At 55.4% G+C, this 23,198-nt stretch overlaps 1 protein-coding gene across 7 annotated transcripts; it reads right to left on the bottom strand.

Annotated features, from left to right (window-relative positions):
- Positions 1–418: 418 nt before the first annotated feature.
- Positions 419–18,736, bottom strand: MEF2B (myocyte enhancer factor 2B). Of its 7 annotated transcripts, XM_027038460.2 has the most exons (10): positions 18,358–18,416; positions 12,139–12,252; positions 4,831–4,913; positions 3,859–4,062; positions 2,758–2,892; positions 1,898–2,045; positions 1,595–1,728; positions 1,407–1,500; positions 1,123–1,234; positions 437–821 (listed from the first exon to the last, which is right to left on the bottom strand). In XM_027038460.2, the coding sequence occupies exons 3-10, from the start codon at positions 4,882–4,884 to the stop codon at positions 596–598; spliced, it is 1,107 nt and encodes a 368-aa protein (XP_026894261.1). In that variant the 5' UTR covers positions 4,885–4,913; positions 12,139–12,252; positions 18,358–18,416; the 3' UTR covers positions 437–595. The 7 variants fall into 7 exon arrangements, with proteins under 7 accessions (XP_026894259.2, XP_026894261.1, XP_026894258.2 ...); XM_027038457.2 differs by lacking the exon at positions 12,139–12,252 and having other exon boundaries at positions 18,336–18,736; XM_027038459.2 differs by lacking the exon at positions 12,139–12,252 and having other exon boundaries at positions 18,358–18,437.
- Positions 18,737–23,198: the final 4,462 nt, after the last annotated feature.

The raw sequence follows: 23,198 nt of genomic DNA, 5'->3' as shown, positions 1-23,198 counted from the left end.
TGAGATCCAGAGGCTTAGAAGGGACCCTCTCCAGCCTTGCCTCCATTTCACCCAGCCAAGTCTTGGGACTGGAAGTATTACTAGGGGGGCTCAGGGCAGGGGACACAGTGGGCGACAGGGGCAGACGGAATAGAGTGGGTGGGGGCAGTCCGGGAACTCGGGAAGGTCAGGGATCAAATCTGCATGTTATAAACATCCCACCGAGACCGCCTCGGGGTGCCTGGACACCCATCCTCGAAACCTTGCCTCAGGGTAGGATTCTCATCTCCCAAACCGAGACAAGGCAAGGCTGAAGTCTCTTGGGAAAAGATGGGAAGACCCGGGAGTGGTGGTGGCTCTGAGCAGCGACAGACAGATAGTTTCGTCCACGGACACCAGAAGTGTTTTATTGGTGGATACACACACAGGAAAGGGAGAAAGGAGCCCCCCCCCCCCCCCCCCGCTCGACCGTGGATCTGAACGCCAGGCCCTCACTTCGGAGGGTCGTAACTGCTGGGTCTTCTCTAAGGACGCGGGGAAGGATGCGGGGAAGGGACCCCACGTGCCCTAGCCCAGCCCCGCGTGGGAAGAAGGACCGGTGCCACCCCTGGGTCCACTACCGGGCCCAGCCGTCCGCAGTGGGCAGCCGGCGCAGGGGGGGGCCTGGCCGTAGGGGCTCTGCCAGGGGCCGGGACAGGAGCAAGGGGTAGGGGAAAGTCTTGGGAAAGTCGCCGGGGCCCCCGGGGGCTGGCGAGAGGCGCTCGGACTTGATGCTGACTGGGGGGGTCGGCGGGGAGGCGCCGCGGGTGGGGGGACCCTCTTCACCCAGGCTTCGACCCCCACTGCAGGGAGAGAGAGAGAGGAGAGCCATGAGCTCAGCGGGGAAGGGAGTAAAGCCAGGGAGGTGGCACGGCGTGGGCAAAGGCTCGGCAGGAGGACCTTGGGAAAGGAGTGGGTGGCGATCCCTCTTGGGGCTTCCAAAATAGCCACCCATCCTGAGCAAGAACAGTCGGGAGGGGCTGAGTGTAGAACCAGAAGTGGCCACTAGGGGTCAGCTTTGGCCAGGGGCTTCAGAAGACGGAGGGACCCCCACAGCGACCCGAATTGGGGAGGGAAGAGAGGAGAGGCAGTTAGGGTACTTACCTGGGCTGGGGAGGAGCGGCTGGGGGCCCATCACCCCTCGAGTGCTGCCAGGGAGCCAGGGTGGGGGGCTGCAGCAGGCCAGGGGGCGGCGGGGGGTCTCCCAGGCTATATTCTAGGGGGTAGGAGGAATAAACTGAGGCCCTGACCTCAGGGAGCCCTTGCCCAGCCAAGTCTGACCTATCCCGCCCACCAGTTCAGAGTTCTGGCGGGTGGGGAAATGTTGACACCCACCCCCAGCGGGGGTAAGGATGTCTCCCACGGCAGGGCAAGTAGAGGGTGCATACCTGGGGGGCCTGCGGGGAGAAAGGGGAAACTCCCCAGTGGGGGTCCCGGAGCTGTGGCAGAGCATGGACTCTGTAGGCTACCATAGAGGCCTCTCTGTGGGGAGACAGGGAAAAGGGGAAACTGAGGCCCACACCCCAGGCCATCCTGTCTTCCCCCATCAGCCCTGCCATACCTTCCCCTCACTCACTGAGGTGCTCAGTCCCCCTCGGGCCCCCGCCAGGCCACCAGGCAGGTCCGGCCTCCGCCCATCTGCTGCCAGGTACAGGGGTGGTGGCGTCTTGTTGGCAAGGTGGCTTGGTGAGAAGAGAGGGTGTGCCAGGCCTGAAGAGCAGGAGACCCCAGAGAGAGGACACGTGGCCTGTCATCTAATGAAGTCTGAGGTCCAGAGGTGATACACACAGACAAGCAGTGCCAGAGCCAAGATCCCCCCCTACAAGCCTCCCTGGGACTCCCACCTCCTTCTCCCCCAGGGCCTATGCCCCATGCTCACCTGGGGGCCCAGCTTTGGGGGCTGCTGGCCGGAAAGGGGATGGGCGGCTCTGGGCCGGCAGGGCCTCCCCAAGCCCACTGGGGTCACAGCCTGGTGGGGGCAGGGCCCCATATACCATGTCCGGGCTGGGCATAGTAGGGGCTGCTGGCTGAGGGCAGAGAGGACGGGATTGGTTGGAAGCACGTGGAGATGAGGGGATTAAGTCCAAGACAGAAAATCAGGGGCCAGCCTCCACCTCTGGAAGCCTTGCTCCTCCTCCCTCTGGCCTACCCCCATATGGCTGAAGGAGACTGTCTGGGGCCGTCACTTCTTGACAGGCCCAGAGCTGAAGCTTCTTTTTTTTTTTTTTTTTTTAAATTTTATTAATGTTTATTTATTTTTGAGAGAGACAGAGCCTGAGCAGGGGAGGGGCAGAGAGAGACGGAGACACAGAATCCAAAGCAGGGTCCAGGCTCTGAGCTGTCAGCACAGAGCCCATTGCGGGGCTCGAACTCACGAACCGTGAGATCGTGACCTGAGCTGAAGTCAGCCACTTAACCGACTGAGCCACCCAGGCGCCCCTGGAGCTGAAGCTTCTTACTCAGCACAGACTTGGCACTGAGGAGGCTTCCCAGAGTGTTTGATGAATCAAATAAATACAGTAGGAAGGAAATGGTTGTCCATTGAACTCTTATTCATCCTTCAAAGCTGCAGCTATAATGCCTACCCCTCCAGGAAGCCTTCCCTTTCCACCTAGGCAGAGATCTGCTTCCAGACTCTAGGCTTCTTGGCCTTAGGTCCCTGTCTTAGTCTCAGCCCTAACCACTTGGGCCTAGGAGGTGAGGGAGGGCCCCTTCATAGTGGCACAGGGAGTCACTTACATAAAGCCGGGGCCGGGGCAAGGCTGGGTCACCCCCATCACCTGCCAACCTCCGCACCTTCTCTCCTGGCCCCTCAGGCCCCTCATCTGGCTCCAGCTCTGGTCCATCGAGGCCCACACCTCTCCGCTTCAGTGTCTGTGGAAAGAGGAGACAATAGGGTGACTCTCCCTCCAGCCTAGCCAGGGAACCTGGTTCTAGAGGAGAGGGGAGAGCCCTACCCATCCAGCTCTGTGGGTGGACAGGAGTGCAGGCACATCCTGTTCCAGCCAGATCCCATTGGCCAAAACCCGAGTGCCTGATTACCCAGTCAATTCCAGAGAGGCCCAGGTTACACGGTGGGGGCTGAGATCCACCAGGACCTGCTGGCACTGTCCTAACACTCCTCCTGAATATGACCCTGGTGCTTCTGTTCTGCACTCACGTGCAGCGTCGGGGCCTGGAGTGCAGTAGGTGTTTAATAAATGCTGGCAGACTGAGCACCTGAGGACAACTTGATAGGCCTTCCTGAGCTGCTCCCTCCTGGACCTGCCCATTCCTGGACCCCTGCCTCTCCTTTGACAGCTTCTCCTCACCCTCCTGAAACATTAGGGGTCCCCAGGGGCCGTCCTAGGCCTGCTGGTCTCTCCAGCTCTGTGGCTTTAGCTTCCCAACTTGCATACAAATTCCCATATCCAAAGGGACAGTGATCTTGACCATCCGCTAGTGCGCAGGCTGCTTCTGCCTCTTTCTCCTGAGGACCCAGCAGCTCAGACAAAAACACTCCTGGACTTCAGTGAGGTGGGCTTGCTCACTGGGACACTGGGACACTCAATGTGTCCTTTCAGTTCTGTTTCTGGACACCCCAAACAGGTGACAGGATTAAATGAGATGATGTGCGAAAGAGACACAGCGCAGCCCTCGGTGCACAGCGACTGATGTTTTTATTTCTACTCTTCAGGCAGCTGACCCTGGGAGGGACCCTACATGACCTTGCACCTGCTTTTACCAGCAGTAAAGCCAATTTGCAACACTCATCTATTGTGCAAACCAAGAGTCCCCAGGCTCCAAGCAAGCACAGTGAGCTGGACCTCAGGGCGCTGGGGAGGAGGGCCCCAAGGGTACCTCGAGGATATCGGTGTTGGTGCGGCTCTCGTGGGGCTCACTGTACTCCGTGTACTTCAGGAGCACGCGGTCCATGTCTGTGCTGGCATACTGGAAGAGGCGATTGGCGCTGTTGAAGATGATGAGGGCGATTTCACAGTCGCAGAGCACGCTCAGCTCATAGGCCTTCTTCATCAGCCCAAACTTCCGCTTGGTAAATGTCACCTGGACCCAGGACCCACAGGCAGAGTGGGAGAAGACATGGATTTGGGGTGGCACGGGGGAGACAGAGGGGCCTCACTACTCCCTGAGCAGGCCTGACGATCCCGTGCCTGGCACCTGCTCCCTCTTTCACACTTCTCAACCTGACAAACTCCTAGTTTTTAAAATTTTTATTTACTTATTTATTTATTCATAGAGAGAGCACACGAGGTGGGGACAGGGGCAGTGGGAGAGAGAGAGAACTTAATAAGCAGTCTCCAGGCTCAGTGCAGAGCTCGATCGATGCAGAGCTTGATCGATGCAGGGCTCGATCCCATGACCCTGGGATCATGACCTGAGCTGAAATCAAGAGTCAGAAGCTCACCCGCCTGCGCCACCCAGGCGCCCCTCAACCTGGCGAACTCCTACTGGTGCTTCAAAGACCCAGCCCAAATGTCCTCTCCTTTTGGGAAGTTTTCCTTGGTCTCTAGGACAGAGCCTACATTCTCTCTCTGAGCTTCCTCAGGTCTGTGCCTCCCTCTGGACCAGCCCTGTGCGTTGGGTGTGTTTGTGTCCAGCTCCATCTCTCCTATGACTGGGGCTTCAGTCATCAGGGAGAATAAATGAATAAACCATCATGAAAATGAGCAAATGCTACATTTCAAACTGCGGACACCACATCAAGTTTCCCCAATCCCCTGTAGCTCCCCCAGATGGCCATGCCTTTGCCCAGGCTGTATCCACTGCCAAGAATGCCTTTCCCCTGACCACTGTTGTACCCACTGAACTCACCTGCCGATTCCTTTGGTCCAGAATGCGTGAGATCTGGATTTTTTTCCTCCCCATTGTCCCAGGCTTGGTGGAGAGAACTTGGCCTTGGGGGGAAGGAAAAGAGGACAGAGTGGGTACAGGAGAGAGTGAGACCAGGCATCCAGCCTCCCCTCTGTCTTCCACCTGCATCCGCCAAGCACTGAAAGGAAGACGTTGGGGGAAATCAAGGCAGGCTGGGTCACCTCCACAGCCCCCACCCTCAACCAGCCCAGGATAGAGTACATGCTCAGTGAACACCTTTGGACCAACTCCACACGAAGAGAAGGCTGACCAAGGGCAAAAGATAGAGGCACAGGGGCGCCCGGGTGGCTCAGTTGGTTGAGCGTCTGACTTTGGCTCAGGTCATGATCTCATAGTTCATGAGTTCGAGCCCCACATCGGGCTCTCTGCTGTCAGCAAGGAGCCCGCTTTGGATCCTCTGTCCCCCTGTCTCTCTCTGCCTCTCCCCCACCTGTGCACATGCTCTCTCTCTGTCAAAAAAGAATAAATATTTTAAAAATTAAAAAAGAGAAAGTTATCCTCTTTAAAAAAAAAACGACTTTGAAGTTTATTTATTTATTTATTTATTTATTTTAACGTTTATTTACTTTTGAGACAGAGAGAGACAGAGCATGAACGGGGGAGGGTCAGAGAGAGACAGGGAGACACAGAATCCGAAACAGGCTACAGGCTCCAAGTTGTCAGCACAGAGCCCGACACAGGGCTCGAACTCACGGACCGTGAGATCATGACCTGAGCCGAAGTCGGACGCTTAACCGACTGAGCCACCCAGGTGCCCCTGAAGTTTATTTATTTAGAGAGAGAGACAGAGTCAGCACAAGTAGGGGAGGGACAGAGAGAGAGGGAGACAGAGAATCCCTAGCAGGCTCCACACCATCAGCACGGATCCTGACACGGGGCTCAAACTCACGAAATTGTGAGATCCTACCCGAGCCGAAATCAAGAGTTGGACACTTAACCAACTGAGACACCCAGGCGCCCTGAAAGTTATCCCTCTTTAAAAAAAGAGAGAGAGAGAGACAGAGAGAGAGAGAGAGAGAGAGAGAGAGAGAGAGAAGAGTTACAGATGCCCCGCCCCTACCTCTAAAACACAAGCTGGTAATTGTAGGACCTCCAGGGAACCTGACCTCCCTACGCCCCCCTGTGTGTGCAGTGGGGATAACAGTGTCATGATCAGCCCAGTGTTGTCAGGAGATAAAATAAAGTAGCCCATGTGAGGCATTCAGATCTGCCCGACACACAGGTGCCACATATGCACCGCTATTACGAATACTGGCAACAGCCTAAAAGCCCTTGACAGGCCAGGTTGGAGGGACCTCCGATACTGATATCTGGTGGCTCTAAGGATACATTGTTCACTGAATCACTAACCCTGAGCCACTGGAAGAAAGCCTGGTCCCCACGTTGGACACCTTTAACTCATTCAATCCTATAACAGCTCCCCAACAAGCAAGATTGAGGGCTGTGGTTACAAGTAAACACATATTTAAACATTGCATTGAGAGTAGAAAAAAGACTAGAAGGAAATACACAAGATAGGAGTCACTGCTGGGTGGAAATTTATGGGTGAATTTTCCCTCCTTTTTTAAAAAGTTGACATGCGATCACACAACCTAAAATTAACCATTTTAAAGTGTGCAGTTCAGGGGCACCTGGGTGGCTTGGTTAAGCATCTGACTCTTGATCTCGGCTCAGGTCATGATGTCACCATTCGTGAGTTCAAGGCCCCCTTTGGACTCTGCACTGAGCATGGAGCCTTCTTGGGATTCTCTCCCTCTCTCTCTCTCTCTCTCTGCCCCTCCCACACTTGTGTGTGCTCTCTCTCTCTCACTCTCAAAATAAATAAATTAATTAAAAAAAAAGTTCCTTCTAGGGGCACCTGGGTGGCTCACTCGGTTGAGCATCCAACTTCAGCTCAGGTCATGATCTCATGGTTTGTGAGTTTGAACCCTGCATCAGGCTCGCTGCTGTCAGAGAAGAGCCTGCTTCCGATCCTCTGTCCCCCTCTCTCTGCCCCTCCCTTGCCCATGCTCTCTCTCTCTCTCTCAAAAATAAACATTGAAAGAAAAATACCTTCTAAAGTGTGCAATTCAGTGGCATTTAGTGCATTCACAGTGTTGCGCAACCACCACCTCCAGGTGGTTCCAGAAATTTTTGATCCCCCAAAAGGAGACCCCATGCCTATTAGCACTCACTCCCCATGTCCCTCCCCCAGCCCCTGTCAAGCACTAATCTACTTTCTGTCTGTATGGATTTGCCTGTTCTGGACATTTCATGTAAATGGAATCATGCAATGTGTGGCCTTTGGTGTCTTTTTTCTTCCCTTTTTGATTTTCTGAATTTTCTAACTTTCCCCTCTCTTATTCTTTTTTTTTTTTAATTTTTTTTCAACGTTTTTTGTTTATTTTTGGGACAGGGAGAGACAGAGCATGAACGGGGGAGGGGCAGAGAGAGAGGGAGACACAGAATCGGAAACAGGCTCCAGGCTCTGAGCCATCAGCCCAGAGCCCGACGCGGGGCTCGAACTCACGGACCGCGAGATCGTGACCTGGCTGAAGTCGGACGCTTAACCGACTGCGCCACCCAGGCGCCCCTCCCCTCTCTTATTCTTAAAAGAATAACAGGTTGGGGTGCCTGGGTGACTTAGTCGGTTAAGTGCCCAATTTTTTATTTCAGCCCACGTCATGATCTCATGGTCGTGAAACTGAGCCCTACGTCCTGGGCATAGAATCTGCTTAAGATTGTCTCTTTCTCCTTCTCCCTCTGCCCCTCTGCTGCTGTCTCTCTCACTCTCTCTCTTTCTTAAAAAAAAAAAAAAATTATTTATTTATTCATTGATTTATATGTAACAGGTGGGAGGAGGTCTGGACAACCAGAAAAGACCTCAAGTTTGGAGCCCAGACAAGGGTTTGGGCCCGAGTTCTGCTTGAGAGAAACCTTGGAACGTTCTCATGAGGACCTTGGATCTCCCTGGAGGGGTGCTCAAGGGTGAGAATGGGTAGGCTTTCCCCAGTGCTCCCCATTCAGCAGGGGTGCTGGGAACAAAGGAGTCACATTGCCCATAGTGGGGCACTCACCCCACTCTACAGCCACTCCACGGCATCCAAGACCCCCTCCACCAACTCTATGACCACATGACCTCCCAGCCCCTCTCATGTCACGGGTGACTGAGGCTTCAGGTGAGTGGCGTGCCCAGGGTCAGGTAGGTGGGCCTGTGCTCAGGTCCCAGACGGCCTCTGACCCACTTGGCAGTCCTCAGCAAGGGAGGCCTCTCCCTAGGCCTCAGTTTGCTGTTCTGTGGTTGGGCTGGGTATAAAATGCAGAGCACCTGATACAAGGCCTGGGAATGAGCTCTTGGGAAGTGGAGGAAAATGTGGGTCCATCTCCAGGAGCAGCCATACCTGCTTCCCAGATTCCAGTCTCAGGAGTTTGGGCAGGACCCTCAGAGTCCCAGGGCCCAGGAGTGTTAGACACTGTCATATGCGGCCTGCTGTGTGACCCTAGGTGTGCCCTCCACTCTCTCTGGTCTGTGTCTCTGAGTAGTCACAACTATGCAGAGCCAGGACCCATGGGAGCCCCAGCCCCGGCCCCCTAGCTCCAACTTGACTTGCTAAATTTAACTTCCCAGGCTAATTTTAATCCCCGGCCGGAATCGGGTGCGTTCCCACGACTGGGACATGTTGCCCCCGCCCTGACAGGTCCCTGGGGACCGGAGGGGGGCACTGGTCCGGAGGTCCTGGTGCCAAGGTGGCTCCGGAAATGCCCCCGTGCCTGGGGTCCCATGGGAACAAGGGACTTAGACGTGAGTCTCCGGGCCTGGAAGATTCGAATCTTGACCCTTTTCAAACTGGACCCTTTCCTCTCCGTCCCCAGTTTAGACAAGGACGTCCTGGCCAGGGCAGAGTTCACATGACGAGGGAGCCCCAAGAACCAGAAGGCCGGGGTTGGCGGCGGGGTGGGGGTCTCTCTGCACTGAGACTCAAAAGCGGAGACAGGAAGTGAGTTCCATTTAGAAGCAAGAGCAAAGGCCCTGAAGGACACACTAACAAGGAGGCCAGGAGGAGAGGCCACAGACACAGGGCCTCTCTGGGTCCTCTGAGCTGTGAGGAGGACTGTGGGTTTTGGTCTAAGAGTGACAGAGGGCCCTGAGAGGGTTCTCAGCAAAAAGGGATGGAGGTTTGATTTATCATTTAAAAACTTTAGCCACAGCTGCCATGGAGAGCAGGACTGTTGGAAGCCGGGCTAGAGACGGCAGGAGACTTGAGGAGTAGACCAGGGCTGTGTCCATCTGGGCAGAGGCAGGGGGTGAGGCCCCCTCTGTCCTAGGCTGGCATCATACGCTTTAAGTCACCGTGCTCCAGGGGTCTTTGGTTCCTCCGGATGCCACCAGACCCTATGGCATCTCTGGGGCCAGGCCTGACAGATGCCGGTGGGCTTATGCAGGGCTTTGACTCTTCTGAGTCTTGTGATCCTGAAACCCCCAATCCTCACCCAAGAACCAAAGTCATCTCCATTCTGGCCCTTAAGGGATCTACCCAACACACAGCTCTGATCATACCCCTTCCTGCTCACACACTCTCCGTGGCTCCCCTCTGCCCTCAGGGGAAAGTTCTAGTCCCCAGCCTGGCATTTGAGGCCCTGCCCCAATCAACCCCTGCCCATCTTAATCTACCTTCAATGAAATGACTCTGCTTGGAAAGCCCTTTTTTCACTTGGCCAACTCCTATTCACACTTCAAAACCCAGCTCAAAACATTTATTCCTCCACGAAGCCCTCCCTGCCCTCACTCTGGATTCCTACAGCTCCCGAAGTTTCCCTCCAGTTTTGACCCCATGGAGCTAGGGGTACGTATATCCGGCTCTGTCTCCCTCAGACTGGAAGCCCCTCATAACCAGATTTAGTGAATGGAGCAGGTCAAGAGAGACTCTGAACTCCCCACAGCTTCCCTCAACAACTTCCTCTCAGACTCCCCCAGCTGACTCCCTACCCAGAAATACATGGGCATGCAAATCCAGTCACTCAGCGTTGACCTGTCTCAAGCCCAGGTGTGAAGGGCCAGCCAAGGAATGCGGAGGCGGAAGGCCCAGGGTGTGCATATATATTTGTACTCACATGCAAATCCCCACTGAGCCGCAGACAGACCCGGTGGCCTGGTCTCCAGATGTTGGCGTGATCGGAACTGCTGGGGGGAGGTGGCAGCACATGCTGAATGTGCCAGGCACGAGGGGGGAGGCCTCTTCTGTGCACACATTCCCCACCCCCACCCCCCAAAAGATATCCCGCCAGAAAGCAGAGAGCTTGTAACATCTGCCCAGCAGAGAAGCAGAGAAATGGACACATTGACCTGGGAATGGAGCAGCGAAGGAGGGTCAGGAGAAACCCAAGAAGGCATCTCAGAGGAGGAAGCATGTAGTTGGGCCTTGGTGGACAGGCTGGATGGGGGCCTGAGCAGATGGGCAGGGGGTGGGCATTTGAAGCCGAGGGTCCAGCACCTCCCTCCCTTTTTCTTCACATCCTCATACTTAGCCGGTATGAAGTAGCAACCATGTGCCAACCACTGTAATAAGCTGACCACAAAGGAAGTAGAAAGTTTAAGTAGACCAATGACCATAGAAGATTAGAAAAGTGACACGAGACCTACCATTAAAAGGACAACAGGAAAAAAAAAAAAAAAGGACAACAGGACCAGATGGTCTTAAAGGTTCTTTTATCAAACCTCAAGGAAGAGGCAAGTGCAATGTTATTTAAACTAACTCAGACCTTCGCAAACAATGGGAATTGCCCCAGTCATTTTTATGAAACTATCGCATGTCAGAACCCGACTAAGTCCAAATCAAGAGAAGTATTGACCATGAAAGGGGTGAGCCAGGGATTTCAGAAAAGACCTCTCCGAAGAGGTGAGATTGGAGCCAAGACCTGAAGCACGAGAAAGAGACAGCCAAGCAAGGGAAGAGCCAGTAGCGGGAAGATCGAGGGGGAAGGGTGTTCCTGGCAGGGGGAACTCCAAGGGCAAAAGTCTGCAGCGATCATGAGTTTGGCATTTTAAAGAAATCGTAGAAGACTGTGTGGCTGGACAGCATGGCAGTGGGGAGAGGGAGAGAGGTGGTGGGGGGTGAAGACTGCAGGCTTTACTCCAAGGTCAACGAAGAGCCATGGAGAGTTTGGGGGCACAGGACATAATTTTACAGTTTTAAAAATCCCCGTGCATTCTCTTACATTGCTGGTGGGAAGGGAGAGAGGTAGAGCCACTCTGGAAAGCTATCTGGCATCTGCTAAAGCTGAATATACATCTTCCCTATGACCCAGCGATCTCTCTCCTCAGTATTCACCCAAGAGAAATGGATCCATATTTTACCAAAGGACAACACCGACAAGAGTGTTTTCAGTAGCTTCGTTCACCATGGCCCCAAGCTGGAACCCACCAAATGCCCTCAATGGGAGAATCAGTTAGTACTTTCTGGTAGATTCCATGATGGACTACTACACAGCACGGTAAAAGGATGCACTCCAGATCCATGCAACCACACAGGTGAATCTCTCAGACCACACGCTGATTCAACAATGCTGGACTGGACAGAGGGGACACGCTGTATAATTCCACTTACGTGCAGTTCTAGAGTAGGCAAAGCTCACAATGATGAACGTCACACGGTGGCCATCCCAGGCAGGGTGCCATGACAGAGCAGTGGGAGTTTCAGGGGTTCCTCCCTGGTCCAGAGTCCGGGTACACAGACGTGTTTAGTTTGTGCCAATGTATTAACCCTACTCCAATGATTGGTGCATCTTTCTCTCTATGATTTATCTCAACCAAAAGATTTTTTTTTCTAAAGCTTCTCCTGCTCATGACTGCTGTGGGGAGTAGCGTCTAATAAGGAGGACAAGGAAAGGCCCAGACAGGTGTCCAGTGGGAGACATGAGGCCTGAACTAGGACGGGGGCAGAAGCGGAAGGATTGCTTGGCAATCAAAGGGCCAGGATGCACTGGTGGCAAGCTTGTGGGGGGGGGGGGGAGGAGCCCAGGGTCCCAGGCCTGAGCACTGTGCAGGGGAGGAATGGAGAGGACAAAGGAAGATTTCATGAGTGCCTGGTGGTCACTAAGTCAATCAACAAACACCTCTGGGGTCCTTTGGGCCATAGACTGTCACCTCCCAGGCCTGGCAAGATTATTTAGCACTTTGGTGATAGAGATATGGGGCTGAGGAAGAATGCCACCCTCCCACGGATGGTTCACCCGTGGCAGTCTCCCCAGCGGGGGGCTCAGTTTTCTCACCTGTAAATGGGGGTGAGAATCCTTCTGCCACCAGTTGGGGAGAAGCGGATGGCGGATGGCTCTGCTGACCTTATCTTCTGGCCTTCCAGAAGCCAGAAGGAAAAACGGCCAGGCCTTGGAACGGGGGGCGCTGAGTCAGCATGCCATCTTGTAAGACCACAGCAACACTCACACGGTGACACGCTGGGTGACATCGAGCCCCCATTTCCTCCCCCCATAAAATGGGTCACAGAATTCTGACCTCAAAGGCCTTGAAGCAAGGGTTTGAGAGAACAGATCAGGGGTCCATCAAGTTCCCTTTCTTGGTTCCCAGTGGGGCTTTAACGAGGGGACGAGTGGCGAGTCACACTGCCAGACCCCTGAGCCCAGAGGCCACAGCTTGGTGGGGCACCCGCACCGGGAAAGGAGGGGAGGAAAGGAGAAGTGAGAGGCAGGTGGGTGGCGGGGGGGAGGTGAGGGCCCGCGGGGACGCGGCGAAGCGGGGAGGGGGCGCTGCTCCTGGGTGGCTGCAGCGAATCAGGCCTGTGGCCCCGCCTCACGCAACCCAGGCGGTGGTTTCATCACCTGCTCCCCAAGTACCTCATTACAGGCAACAGGAAGAGCCCCTTGGAAATCCGGGACACCCCCCCCCCATCTCTTGAGGGCTCAAGCAGTTCTGACCCCAGCTGCCAGCGACCCTCCCCTCCCCAGCAGGGGCCCTGGGTCCGCCTCCTACCCTGGGGGCCTAGGGAGATGGTGCCCCAAGTGGGGGGCCTCTGTGGGTGACCTAGAGGCTGGCTCAGCCCACAGTGGTCCCTGAGGGTAGGTGGGTTCTGGCAGTGACTCTGGTGTGGCCAAACTTCTGTGGGCCTCAGTTTCCTCCACCAGAAAATGGGGAGAGTCAGAGCCAGTGAGCTCGGGGACAAGGCTTCACAGTAGGGGGTCTATACATGCCCTTCCCTCCCTGCCCGGGGAGCTTTTCTGGTCACTGGGCCCTGACCTTCGGTCATCTCTACTCAGCCCTGGGAGGTGCCCAGATTAGAGCAAGGGTCCTAGGCAGATCCAGGCAGGAGGACTGAGGAACAGGGACGCAGGGATAAAGCCCATTCCTCAAATGGACAGATGAGCGTAGGGAGATTCCATACATAAGGAGACCCCCAAACACATGCAGAGCCCCTCAAAATCCACAGATGCTTAAAACATATACAGATCTGGGGGCGCCTGGGTGGCTCAGTCGGTTGAGTGCCCAACCAGCTCAGGTCATGATCTCACCATTCGTGAGTTCGGACCAGGCATTGGGCTCACGGCTGTCAGCGCAGAGCCCGCTTTGGATCCTCTGTCCCCCTCTCTCTCTGCTCCTGCCCCGCTCACACTCTCTCAAAAAATAAACATTAAAAATAAAACATATACACATCTCCTGGACACACATATCACCTTCAAACACATGTGGATCATTCCATGCAAAAGTCCCCCGAAACGCACGCAGTCCATAATAAATGCAGACCCCCCCAAACCCATACAGCTATCCAAACACACATATTCCCAAAAGACACCCAGATCACCGTGTATATGCAGACCCCCAAATACACACAGACCTCTCCAGTCACACACACTGAGACCACAACACATTCCAGTTCTCCAAGTGCACACAGACTCCCAAATATGCACAGACACCCCCAAACATACCATGCCGCCCCAGTACAGGCATGCTTGTCGTCCATTTCCCATAGATGCCAGACACACGTAGGGCCCCCATACCTGTGGTGGTATTGCCCAACCTTCTGGCTTCTTGAGGAAGAGTGGTCAGCAGCTCCAGGGGAGAGATGGGGGTTGGGGAGTCTGTGGGAAGTGAGCGTCTGTGGGGGGGACGTATATGGACGCTTCATGGGAGTCACAAGCTATATTGGTGCACGAGGCAGGTGACTGTATGGATCTTCGTGGTGTTCCTGGGAACTGTGGGGGGTCTAGGGGTGTGGTATGTCACCCACAGGTGGCTCTGAATCCCAGAAACTGAGAATGTTCCAGTTGGAGAAGGCCCCTTATGGTCCTTTGTCCATAGGTCCCTTTGGCACCCATAGGGGAACTGAGGCCCAGCGGCGTCCCTCAGACCTCGCCTCCCCCAGTCTTCTCCTTAAGGGGCCCACTGTGGCCATGTGCTGAGAGGGTTGTGGCTGTAGGCCTGGCCAGATGAGGGTTCAATTCCTGGCTCCACGCATATTCGTTGCCTGACGTGTTCTGAGCCTTAGTTTCCCCATTTGTACTACGAGTCCCTGGGAGCTCCCCAGGTGCCCACTACCTGTCCTTCCTCTTTAGAAAGGCCTCATCTACCAGCAAATACCCAGCACACCTTCTGTCCCTTTTCGGGCACCTGACACACCAGCCCCAAACAGACTTGCTACATTCCCATCACTAGGCCTTTGCCCAGGCTGGGCCTTCCCCCCCCCACCCCCCCCGCCCCGGGAAAGCCCTTGTCAGGTTTGAGGAGATACCTCATATCCTTTGAAACCAGGCAAACATCCCTTTTTCTGGAGGAGCCAATTTTCCCAGGAGAGATTCATCTCTCCCTGAGGCACTTAGCCCCACCAGATACTTTTTGTGCTTCGTTGTTACTTTCTGTGATGATCATGTTACCCTAGCATGTTCACTCAGCGAGGGCAGGGTGGAGCCATCCCAGGGCCCTGCACACAGTAGGCCCCCAGTCACCCTTCCTTGAATGAACAAGCCAACTGCTTAACAAATGGAAGAAACCCGTTCAGTTTCTTTTCAAACACCTTGTGGCCCACAAGACAAATTTGAGCCCCACCCCCTACCAGTTTGAGACCCTTGCTCTAACGGCCAACAGCACAACCCCCCCACTGGAGGTGCTCAAGTGCCTCTCAGACCAAGGTACGACTGTCCATTTGGGAAGGAAATCATGTCCTTCATCTGCCAAGAAGGCCAGTTTCTCTGTCACCGTCACTGCAAATGGAAGCCCACCACTCCCTCTTACCTCCCCGAGGGGGTCGGGTCCCTAAACCCCTGGAGCCGAGAGAGACTCTACATGCAGAACCCAACTTCCTGTCCCAGATTGGAGTCCAGGGTCACCCAAAGCACCCAGTGATGTCCCCGAGCCATAGGAGCAACTGCAGGGAGAGCCCAAGATGTCTCTCTTTGTTCCAGAGAAACAGCGCCCCATGGGAACCCCAGAAATTCATCCCCTGAGGCCAAGGCCTCCCTGCTTGGGAAATTAACACATCTGTCAGCTCTGAGCGGAAGGGACTCAGCCTGCAGAGTGACAGACCTGAGATGTAGTCATCAAGGACCCAAAGATGGGGTCTTGGGGCATCCCTGGTCTCCACTCTCTTCCCCCAGAAATGTCTGAGAGCCCACCAGGTGCACGGGACACAGGGGTAGGGAGTGAACAGACCCAGCCTGACTTCCTCCATTGCCCAGTCCTGTGGGAGAGGTGACAACAGACGCATAACCCTTTCAGAGACAGAGGCCTTCGAGGAAGAAATTCAACAGGGGGAAGGAGTAGGGGTAGGTGGCAGGGGAGGGAGCTGCTTTGGGCCTTTCTGAAATGGGGGTCCTCAAGGACGAGAGGACATCAGCCATGTCAGGATGTGGGGGAGGGACTGCCTGGTGGAAGAAATGGCAGGTGCAAAGGACCTGAGGTGGGCGCGTGCTGGTCAGGTTCCAGGTGCAGGGGAAGTCAGTGTGACTAAAGCACAGTGAATGAGGGGCACTACATGGGGCCTCAAGCGTGGGGATGAGAGGGTGGACTGCAGAGCAATGGGGAGTCATGGAGGGTGCATGAGCAGGCGAGGGCCGCGGTCTGATTCAGGATTTTCAGAAGACCCCATGGCTGCTGTGGGGAGAAGTCCTGTCAGGGCAGGAGGCCAGGACAGCAATTGGTTGGAGACAGTGGGTGCTGTGGGTGTGGAAAGTGGACAGAAGCAGGCCTGTGCCCATGGCAGTGACTCCTTGTGCCAACCCTCCTCCGTTGCTCCCTTCTGAGGGCCCTGCCTTGACCCCAGGCAAGCCTGGACCTGGAGGAGATCAGGCCAGGAAAGCTGACAGGCCTGAGGCCTCCTTGGCCCTGGTAGAGGGTGGGGTGAAGGTGGGGGGCCTGGATGGGGCTCACAGGTACCTCCACTTGTCACAGTTCAGACGTCACCTCCTGTTACTGAGCGCCTACTGTCTGCCCAGGCCCACATGCCACCTCATTTACACACAGGACCTGCCTGACCCACAGACAGCCCAGTGAAGCGGAGATTGCTATCCCCGTTTTACAGAGGAGGAGCCTGTCTTTCCCGGGCCACACAGAGAGACCGCCAGATTCTCACTCCAGCCTGGGCTTGAGCCCTGGGGCTATCTGGCTGTAGCCCAAACTCGCCACCCCTGCACGGTCTGGGAAGTGAGCCTGGAGCACTGTTGGGATCCTAGACACTCATTCCTCGGCCTGAAGATGACCGGGAATCCTCACAAGCTCCCAGGGCACGGGCCCAGGAAGACCCTTTTGGGGGTTGAGAAATGGGACCCAACCTCTGTGTGTACCTCCCAGGGATTCAAGGGCCAGGGTTGGGGTGAGCTCTCTGACCCCAAATGGGATCTCAGTGTATGATAAATCCTCTCTGAAAAATGACATCTGTGCATATGTGCCTCCAATCTTCTGGAAGGCCAGACCCCTAACATTTCTACACTCCTTGCATCTGAGTTGGGGGTCCCTTTCCCCTCTTAATTTGCATCTTCCATATGTCTTCCCGGTTGGGTAATGATTTAATGAAATAAATCATTAGTTCAGATAGGATGTAAAACTGAGCTCAACTGGCTCAGGTCACAGGGGCAGCCACAGAGCTCAGAGAGGGGCAGTGATCTGTCTGAAGTCACAAAGAGAGGAGTGAGAGAAGGCTGGGCCCCCCCGCTCCTGGATTTTATTCTTTTGCAGTGGCCCAGGAATAGCATTGAGCCTATCTTTTTTCTGAGGGGCCTGAATGTGTCCATCTGGCCTCAGTCTTCCCTCCCTGCAAAGTGGGGGCTTCAGACCAAATAAGCAGCTTCCGACTCCTGAAGGTGAGGCTCTGGGCCCTAAATGTTCTGAAATTCCATTCCCTGGAATCCAAGATTCACTCCTTGACTCAGACAGGCAGTGGTAGGCAGACAGGGGGACAGGATGGAGCAAGGCTGACTTCTCCCAAAGTCCCTTTGACCTTTGTAATCAAACTCCACACACTTGTCTTTCCAACTCTAAATACTGTTTTGAACCCACTTTCTTTTACCCCACTAGTCTGAAAATTCTTATCACTGGATGCCAAATGTCCAGAGGTCCTGACCTTCCCGAGTGGGGATTCTAGGCCAGGACAAGCATGAGGCCTCAGCTATTTCTGACTTCTCAAGTCAGCAACAAAGGGACGGGAGATAGCCAGGTGGACGGGTCGGCCCTGTCTGCAGCCCTGGACCCTGAGAGAGGCGGAGGGGGGTGGGAGGAGCGTAACTGCATAAGTAACACTTTCATGTCAGCTTGTCATGTGCTGACAGTCTCGCAGGGCTGTGACTATCGTTCCTGTACCCATTTCCCAGGTGGGAGAACTGAGGCACAGGAGAGGGGGTGGCCCAGGCAGCTGTGATCCCCCACCCAGGGCTCCACACCCCCTACCCTGCCCCCAGCCATACAGGCACCCCATGGGCTGTAGGGCCCGCATTCTCCTCGTGAAGCTCAAATCCCACGGGGCAGGCGAGTGTCATGGCAGTCACAGGCACACATGCATGGTCATGCCACACGCAGGTCTGGGGCAGTGACACAAAAGAGCACAGCCATAGCGGGAAGGCACCGGGCTGTGTACAGGGGCTTGGAGGGCATGCAAAGGAGTGCATCCCAGGAGAGGAGGACACTCCAGCTCACAGACCAGACATACAGCTCACACACACACATACAGGGGCTCATGGCCCCCCAGCTCCCCAAATGACATCAAAACCCTCAGACACAGGCCCCTTGGGCATACAACCTCTCAGAAACATAGCCCTTGGACTCACAATCCTTTGGACACACCCTCCCCCTCGAACACACCCCTCCGACTCACACCCTTTGGACACATAGCCTCTCAGGACACACAACCTCTCAGACTCACATCCTAGGACGCACATCTCTTAGACACACAACTCTCCAGCACACAGCAGCACACTTGGACCTCCAAACCCAACCCAAACCACAGATGCCGTTCTAAAGACACCACACAAACCTTGGCCCGACGCGACACGCACCTGCTGGGCCTGGGCCCTCTGGACGCTCAAGTACCAGCCAGGCAGCAGCAGCACAGAGCTCGGAGCGCAGGGGGGCCACAGGTGCCTACGGGACGGGCGGCCCCGCCCCCTCGGGAGCTGATTGGGTGGGGTGGGGATCATTTGTATATAGGGCGCGTTCATGAGCCGTGATGGGCGGGCATTTGGGCGCGTCCCCGCCCCGGGAGTTCTGGGCACTCGGATTCAGACCCCGGAAGACGCCGAAATGGGGAGGGAGTGTAATGAAGAAAGGAGACCGGAGAGGGGGCTGGATCAGACCCGCCAGACTTCCCCCACCCTCACTAGGCGCCTGTGACCTTACTACTGTGACCCTGGCGCTAATTCGGACCTTGTCTCTAATTTGGACCACGGCTAGCCCCAACTCTAGACTTATTCTAAACTGAGTGAAATACAACTCTGACCCAAGACCCTGAAGGCCCCAGAGACGGAGCCCTTCTCGAAGCTAACATTGATCCTTGCTCTCACCCAAATGGAGGGATTGCAGAAAGCTGGCTCTGGGATCGCCTGTGCGGGCTCGCTCATCTGTGCCTCCTGTAGGTAGATGTGTGCCTCACGTGTCTTGACAGGAAGGCAACAGACCCCTCGGCTTCTAGGCGCCCTCCTCCAGTTTAAAGGTCAGCTGTGTGTAGGGGGACTGGCTTCCAGAACTAGACTCCAGCCGAGACCTCTGCATCCTCTCCCTCCATGGGATCCCAGCACCACCCAGCACACGTCTAGGCCCAGAGGGGAAATCAGAGCAGAATTAGTGAGCGAATCAATGTGAAAAGAATTACAGAATGATGATTTTTGGATTGTGTAATCCAGGAGAAACTCCTAGCCTAGCGAAGGCAGAGCTGCCACACACTGCCCTGGCTCTGGGGAGTCAGGACTGGGCTAGAAGGGTTGGGGAGGGCTTCCCAGAAGAGGGGGCATTTTACTGGGCTTTGAGGCATGAACAGGAGTTTGCCACTGGGAGAAGGGTTTTCCAAGAGGCAACAGCACTCGCAAAGGTGCGGAGGCAGAGTGCGGAGCATTTTTTGGTGGAGGAGACGAGGCAGATGAAGCCAGAGAAGTGGGCAGAAGTAGGTTGGGCTGGGCACTTGAAGGGAGGCTCGGAGAAAGAGAGGAGGGGGTCAGTTTGGGGCAGATAAAATGGGAGAGCAAGTGGGTTGCAATGGCTGTCTGTTTTCCACCTTCTTGGAAGACAACAGGGGATGGCTAGACTCTTGGGTTCTGTGGGGAACATATAGAGATATCAATGTGTGGGGGACACTGAGGCAGGGAACTGGGGTTCTGGGAGGCCTCTCCTCAAACCTCAATCTACCCATCTGTGACATGGGCAGTTTGGATCCCTAGTCTGGGCAAAGCTTTCATCTTTGGACATATGCTAGGGTTCCCGCTGTCATAAGAAGGTCCAGGGGTCCTGCCTCTGACCCCACTGCGCTGTCCCTCAGTGCCCAACACCAAACCTCTGGTGTCCCAAGGACACACCAGAAGCCAGACTAGGATGGGGGTGTCTGCCTTGGCTCCAAGGCACAGAATGAGGCTTGGGGAGCGTGGAGGTGGCTGGGGAGCCCCGGGCCCCCCGAGGGCTGCTCTGTTTACCCGTGGCTGCCCGCCCGCCTCTGATGCAACAGGCAGGCTCTGGTTACGTGAGGGCAGCAGCTGGAGCAGCTCTGGGAGCAGCCAGGGTGTGTAGGGAAGGGTCTGCCTGATCTGAGGTGGCTGGGCCTGCCCCCCCACGCATCCTCCTCCCTGCCCCTTCCCACCACTAGGGCTCCCTCCCATGTTCCTGCCACTCCGTCCCCGCCCCCACTCATACTCCATGCCTCTTTCCCATTCTGGCCAGTTCCATCTTCTATCATTTGCACTCTGTTTCCTATAACAGCCCCTCCTTTTTGTCTCTACCCCAATTCCTGTCCTATACCCTCCCCCTTCAATGGCTATGTCACCCCATGTGAACCTTCATCCCCCATCAGGGCAGTCAAAGTCTCCACCTCGGCCTTTTCAGTTGAGGGGACACCCTTAGTTGCTAGAGTAAGAGGCTGGAGAGTAGAAGGGAGGGTTAGGGGGCAGGGGAGAAGAGAGTGGAAAGGGCCACAGAAGGGGATCTGGGAAGGGGGCCTAGAGGATGGGGTAGTTGGGGGTGGGTGGAGGCAGGAGTGCGAAGGTAAGGAGGTGGAAAAGCCGCTTCTCCCAAGTCCCCGTCCTCCAGATCCTTTCCCACAGTATCAGAAGGGGAAGGCTTTGACGGACGCTTCATGGCAAGTGCAGTGTGGTCCAGCAGGCAGGGCCTCAGGGTTGGAGAGCCTGGGTCCCCATCCCAGCTCTGGTTCCCACTCACTGCATGACCTCAAGCTGGTCACTGCACCACTGTGAGCCTGTTTGCTCATGTGAAAGTGGGGGAAACAGCAGCCCCTCCTCCTGGAGGCTAGAATCATTTCAAGGCCCACCTTCAAAGCCCCCTCCTCCCATTTGGGGCTTCTCTACCCCCATCCCTCCTTCCAGCCCAGCGCTGACCCAGGGGGTTGGAGATGTCTGTGTCTGACTCTGTCTCCCCCATATTGGAGGCTCCTCTGCCTCACGTGTAGTGGCACCAAAGGGGTGTCTCTGAGGGTTTCTTGAAGAACTGGAGAGCCCCGGAGAGGGTCTGAGTGATGGCGGGGCATGGGAACCAAGCTGGAGGCATTCAGAGACCTTTCTGGGGGATATGGCAGGGCTAGGAAGGGGTTTCTCAGCGGTAGTACCCCTCTGGGAGGGTACAGCAGGCCTGAAATAAAAACCAGAACTTAGATTTGGGCTAAGGACAAAAAGCCAAAAGTGAAGTCTGATTCCCATTTTGACCACTGTGGACCAACTGGGGGCAAGTCACTGCCCTCTTGGGCCTCCTTTTACCCCATCCACAGATTTGAAAGAGACTGGGGTGGTCCACAAGATCCCTTCCAGGTCATCCCCACCCTCATGGGTGCTAGGCTCCAGCTTGAACGCCCCATGGCACAAGGGAGCTCATTGCCTCTCTCCAAGCTTCCCCCACCTCCTGTCTCTGGGGCTCTCCTGGGAGCAAATCCTACTGAGTCAGGTCTGGGAGTGCCCACACCTCCACCCTGGCAAGGAAGGGAGGCTGCCAGAACAGCCCAGGAGCACATGGGGGCAGGTGCAAGGTCCTGCTGGGTAATCCTGCCTCACGGAATCTTAGTTCACTCTCTGAAAAATGGGAGCGAGGGCGTATGGGGTGAAAAAGGATGGAGGATCACAATGCACCTACCAGGACCGGCCAGGAAAGTGGACAATGACCACTTCCGAGGCCTGACCAAGGGTTTGCCTCTTGCGCCCCCTGGTGGCCCAGGGGGTGTGGGCGTTCTCTAGGTGGGAAGTGCAGGGATGGACATGTAAATGAAATGCAAATAAACCAGCCAAGTTCGGAGCCCTCGGACTTGGGAGTTGTGAGGGGTCTTCAGTCTAAAGACCTGATCTTTGAATGGAGAAGACTATTAGTCACTAGTTGAGATCGCACCCAGGGACTGTGGGTGATGGGGAGCCCTGGGAGGGTCTGGGGCACCCCAAGACTGCACCCTACTAGCTCACAGAACAGGAACAGTCCAAGGCAACCCCTGGAAAATATGCAGTTCCCTCACTTAGCCGCCTGTTTCTCCTGCCGGTCTGACCCCTAGGTCTGACAAGGCTGGCCTGTCTTGCTCACCAGGGCATTCCCTGGGCAGAGCCTGGCCAACAGAGGGCAGTCAATGACTGCTGGATGAATGACTGTTTGATGGACAGATAGAAGGACAGAAGGACGAGTGCCTTCCGAGCGGGCAAACGGTGACAGTGACTTGGTGGGGGGCTACACACCAGTCAGGGCCTCTTATCAGGTGGACCAGAGGATTCTCCCTCCCCACAACCTGGGCTGGGGCGAGTGGGGAGGCAGGATGGTGGCACAGAGGCCCCTAATACACCCTAGAAAGGAGAGAGAGAATGGACTCCTATTTCCTGGCAGTGGGAGGTGGTCCTTCTTCCATATCTCCTGTGTCCATGAACCCCTTCCTAGGCCCTCAGGCCCCTCCACAACACTGACACCCCACCAGGACCCTCTCTCTCTCCCGTAGGGTACCCCTGACCCTTGCCGCCTCTCTCTTCCAACCACTCACAACACCTAGGGAAGTGTGGGGAGATCCTCTCAGAGCAGTCGGCCTGGGACTCACCCGGACTATACTTCAAACAACTCCATTCTGATCTTTCTGATACCTGGTGCTGGATACTGCCCTGGCAGCCAGTGGGCCTTGGAGGTGTACAAACTGCAGACCATGATCTTCCAGGCTTGAAATTCACAGTGGTCAGTGTGGGCTTGTCTGCAGTCAGCAGAAATGGACTCAAAGCAATTTTGGCAAATACAGTTACGTTAGAGACCAATGAAACTGAATAATCAAGATTTACTGGTGTCAGGTACAGTTGGATCCAGGACTCCATGCAGTGTTCTTGGGTCTCCCCTTCCACCTGCCTAGTTCAACAACCCTAGTGGGAAGATAGTGACTTTCCCAGGCTTCCCAGCAAAATTCTTTTTTTTTTTTTTTCCCAGCAAAATTCTCGAGTGAGACCTCTCACAAGGTCACAAGCTCATTTCTACCCAATCACTGTGACTTGGGAGGTGGTGGCTCTGATTGGCCAGGCCAGTGTCCCACATCCACACCTGGAATGGGACACTCCCATTCCAGGCTTTTCCATATGGCCTGAGCCTGGGGTGGGCATTTCTGCTCAAGACAGAATGCAGACCGTGCAGGCAGATACACAAATGTCCACCTCAGCCTGTAGAGAAGGTCCAATCCAGG

This window comes from Acinonyx jubatus, chromosome A2 (assembly GCF_027475565.1).
Source record: "Acinonyx jubatus isolate Ajub_Pintada_27869175 chromosome A2, VMU_Ajub_asm_v1.0, whole genome shotgun sequence".
Taxonomy (NCBI): Eukaryota; Metazoa; Chordata; class Mammalia; order Carnivora; family Felidae; genus Acinonyx; species Acinonyx jubatus.
Note: the sequence above shows the minus strand (reverse complement) of the source record. Positions and strands in the feature narration are given on the sequence as shown.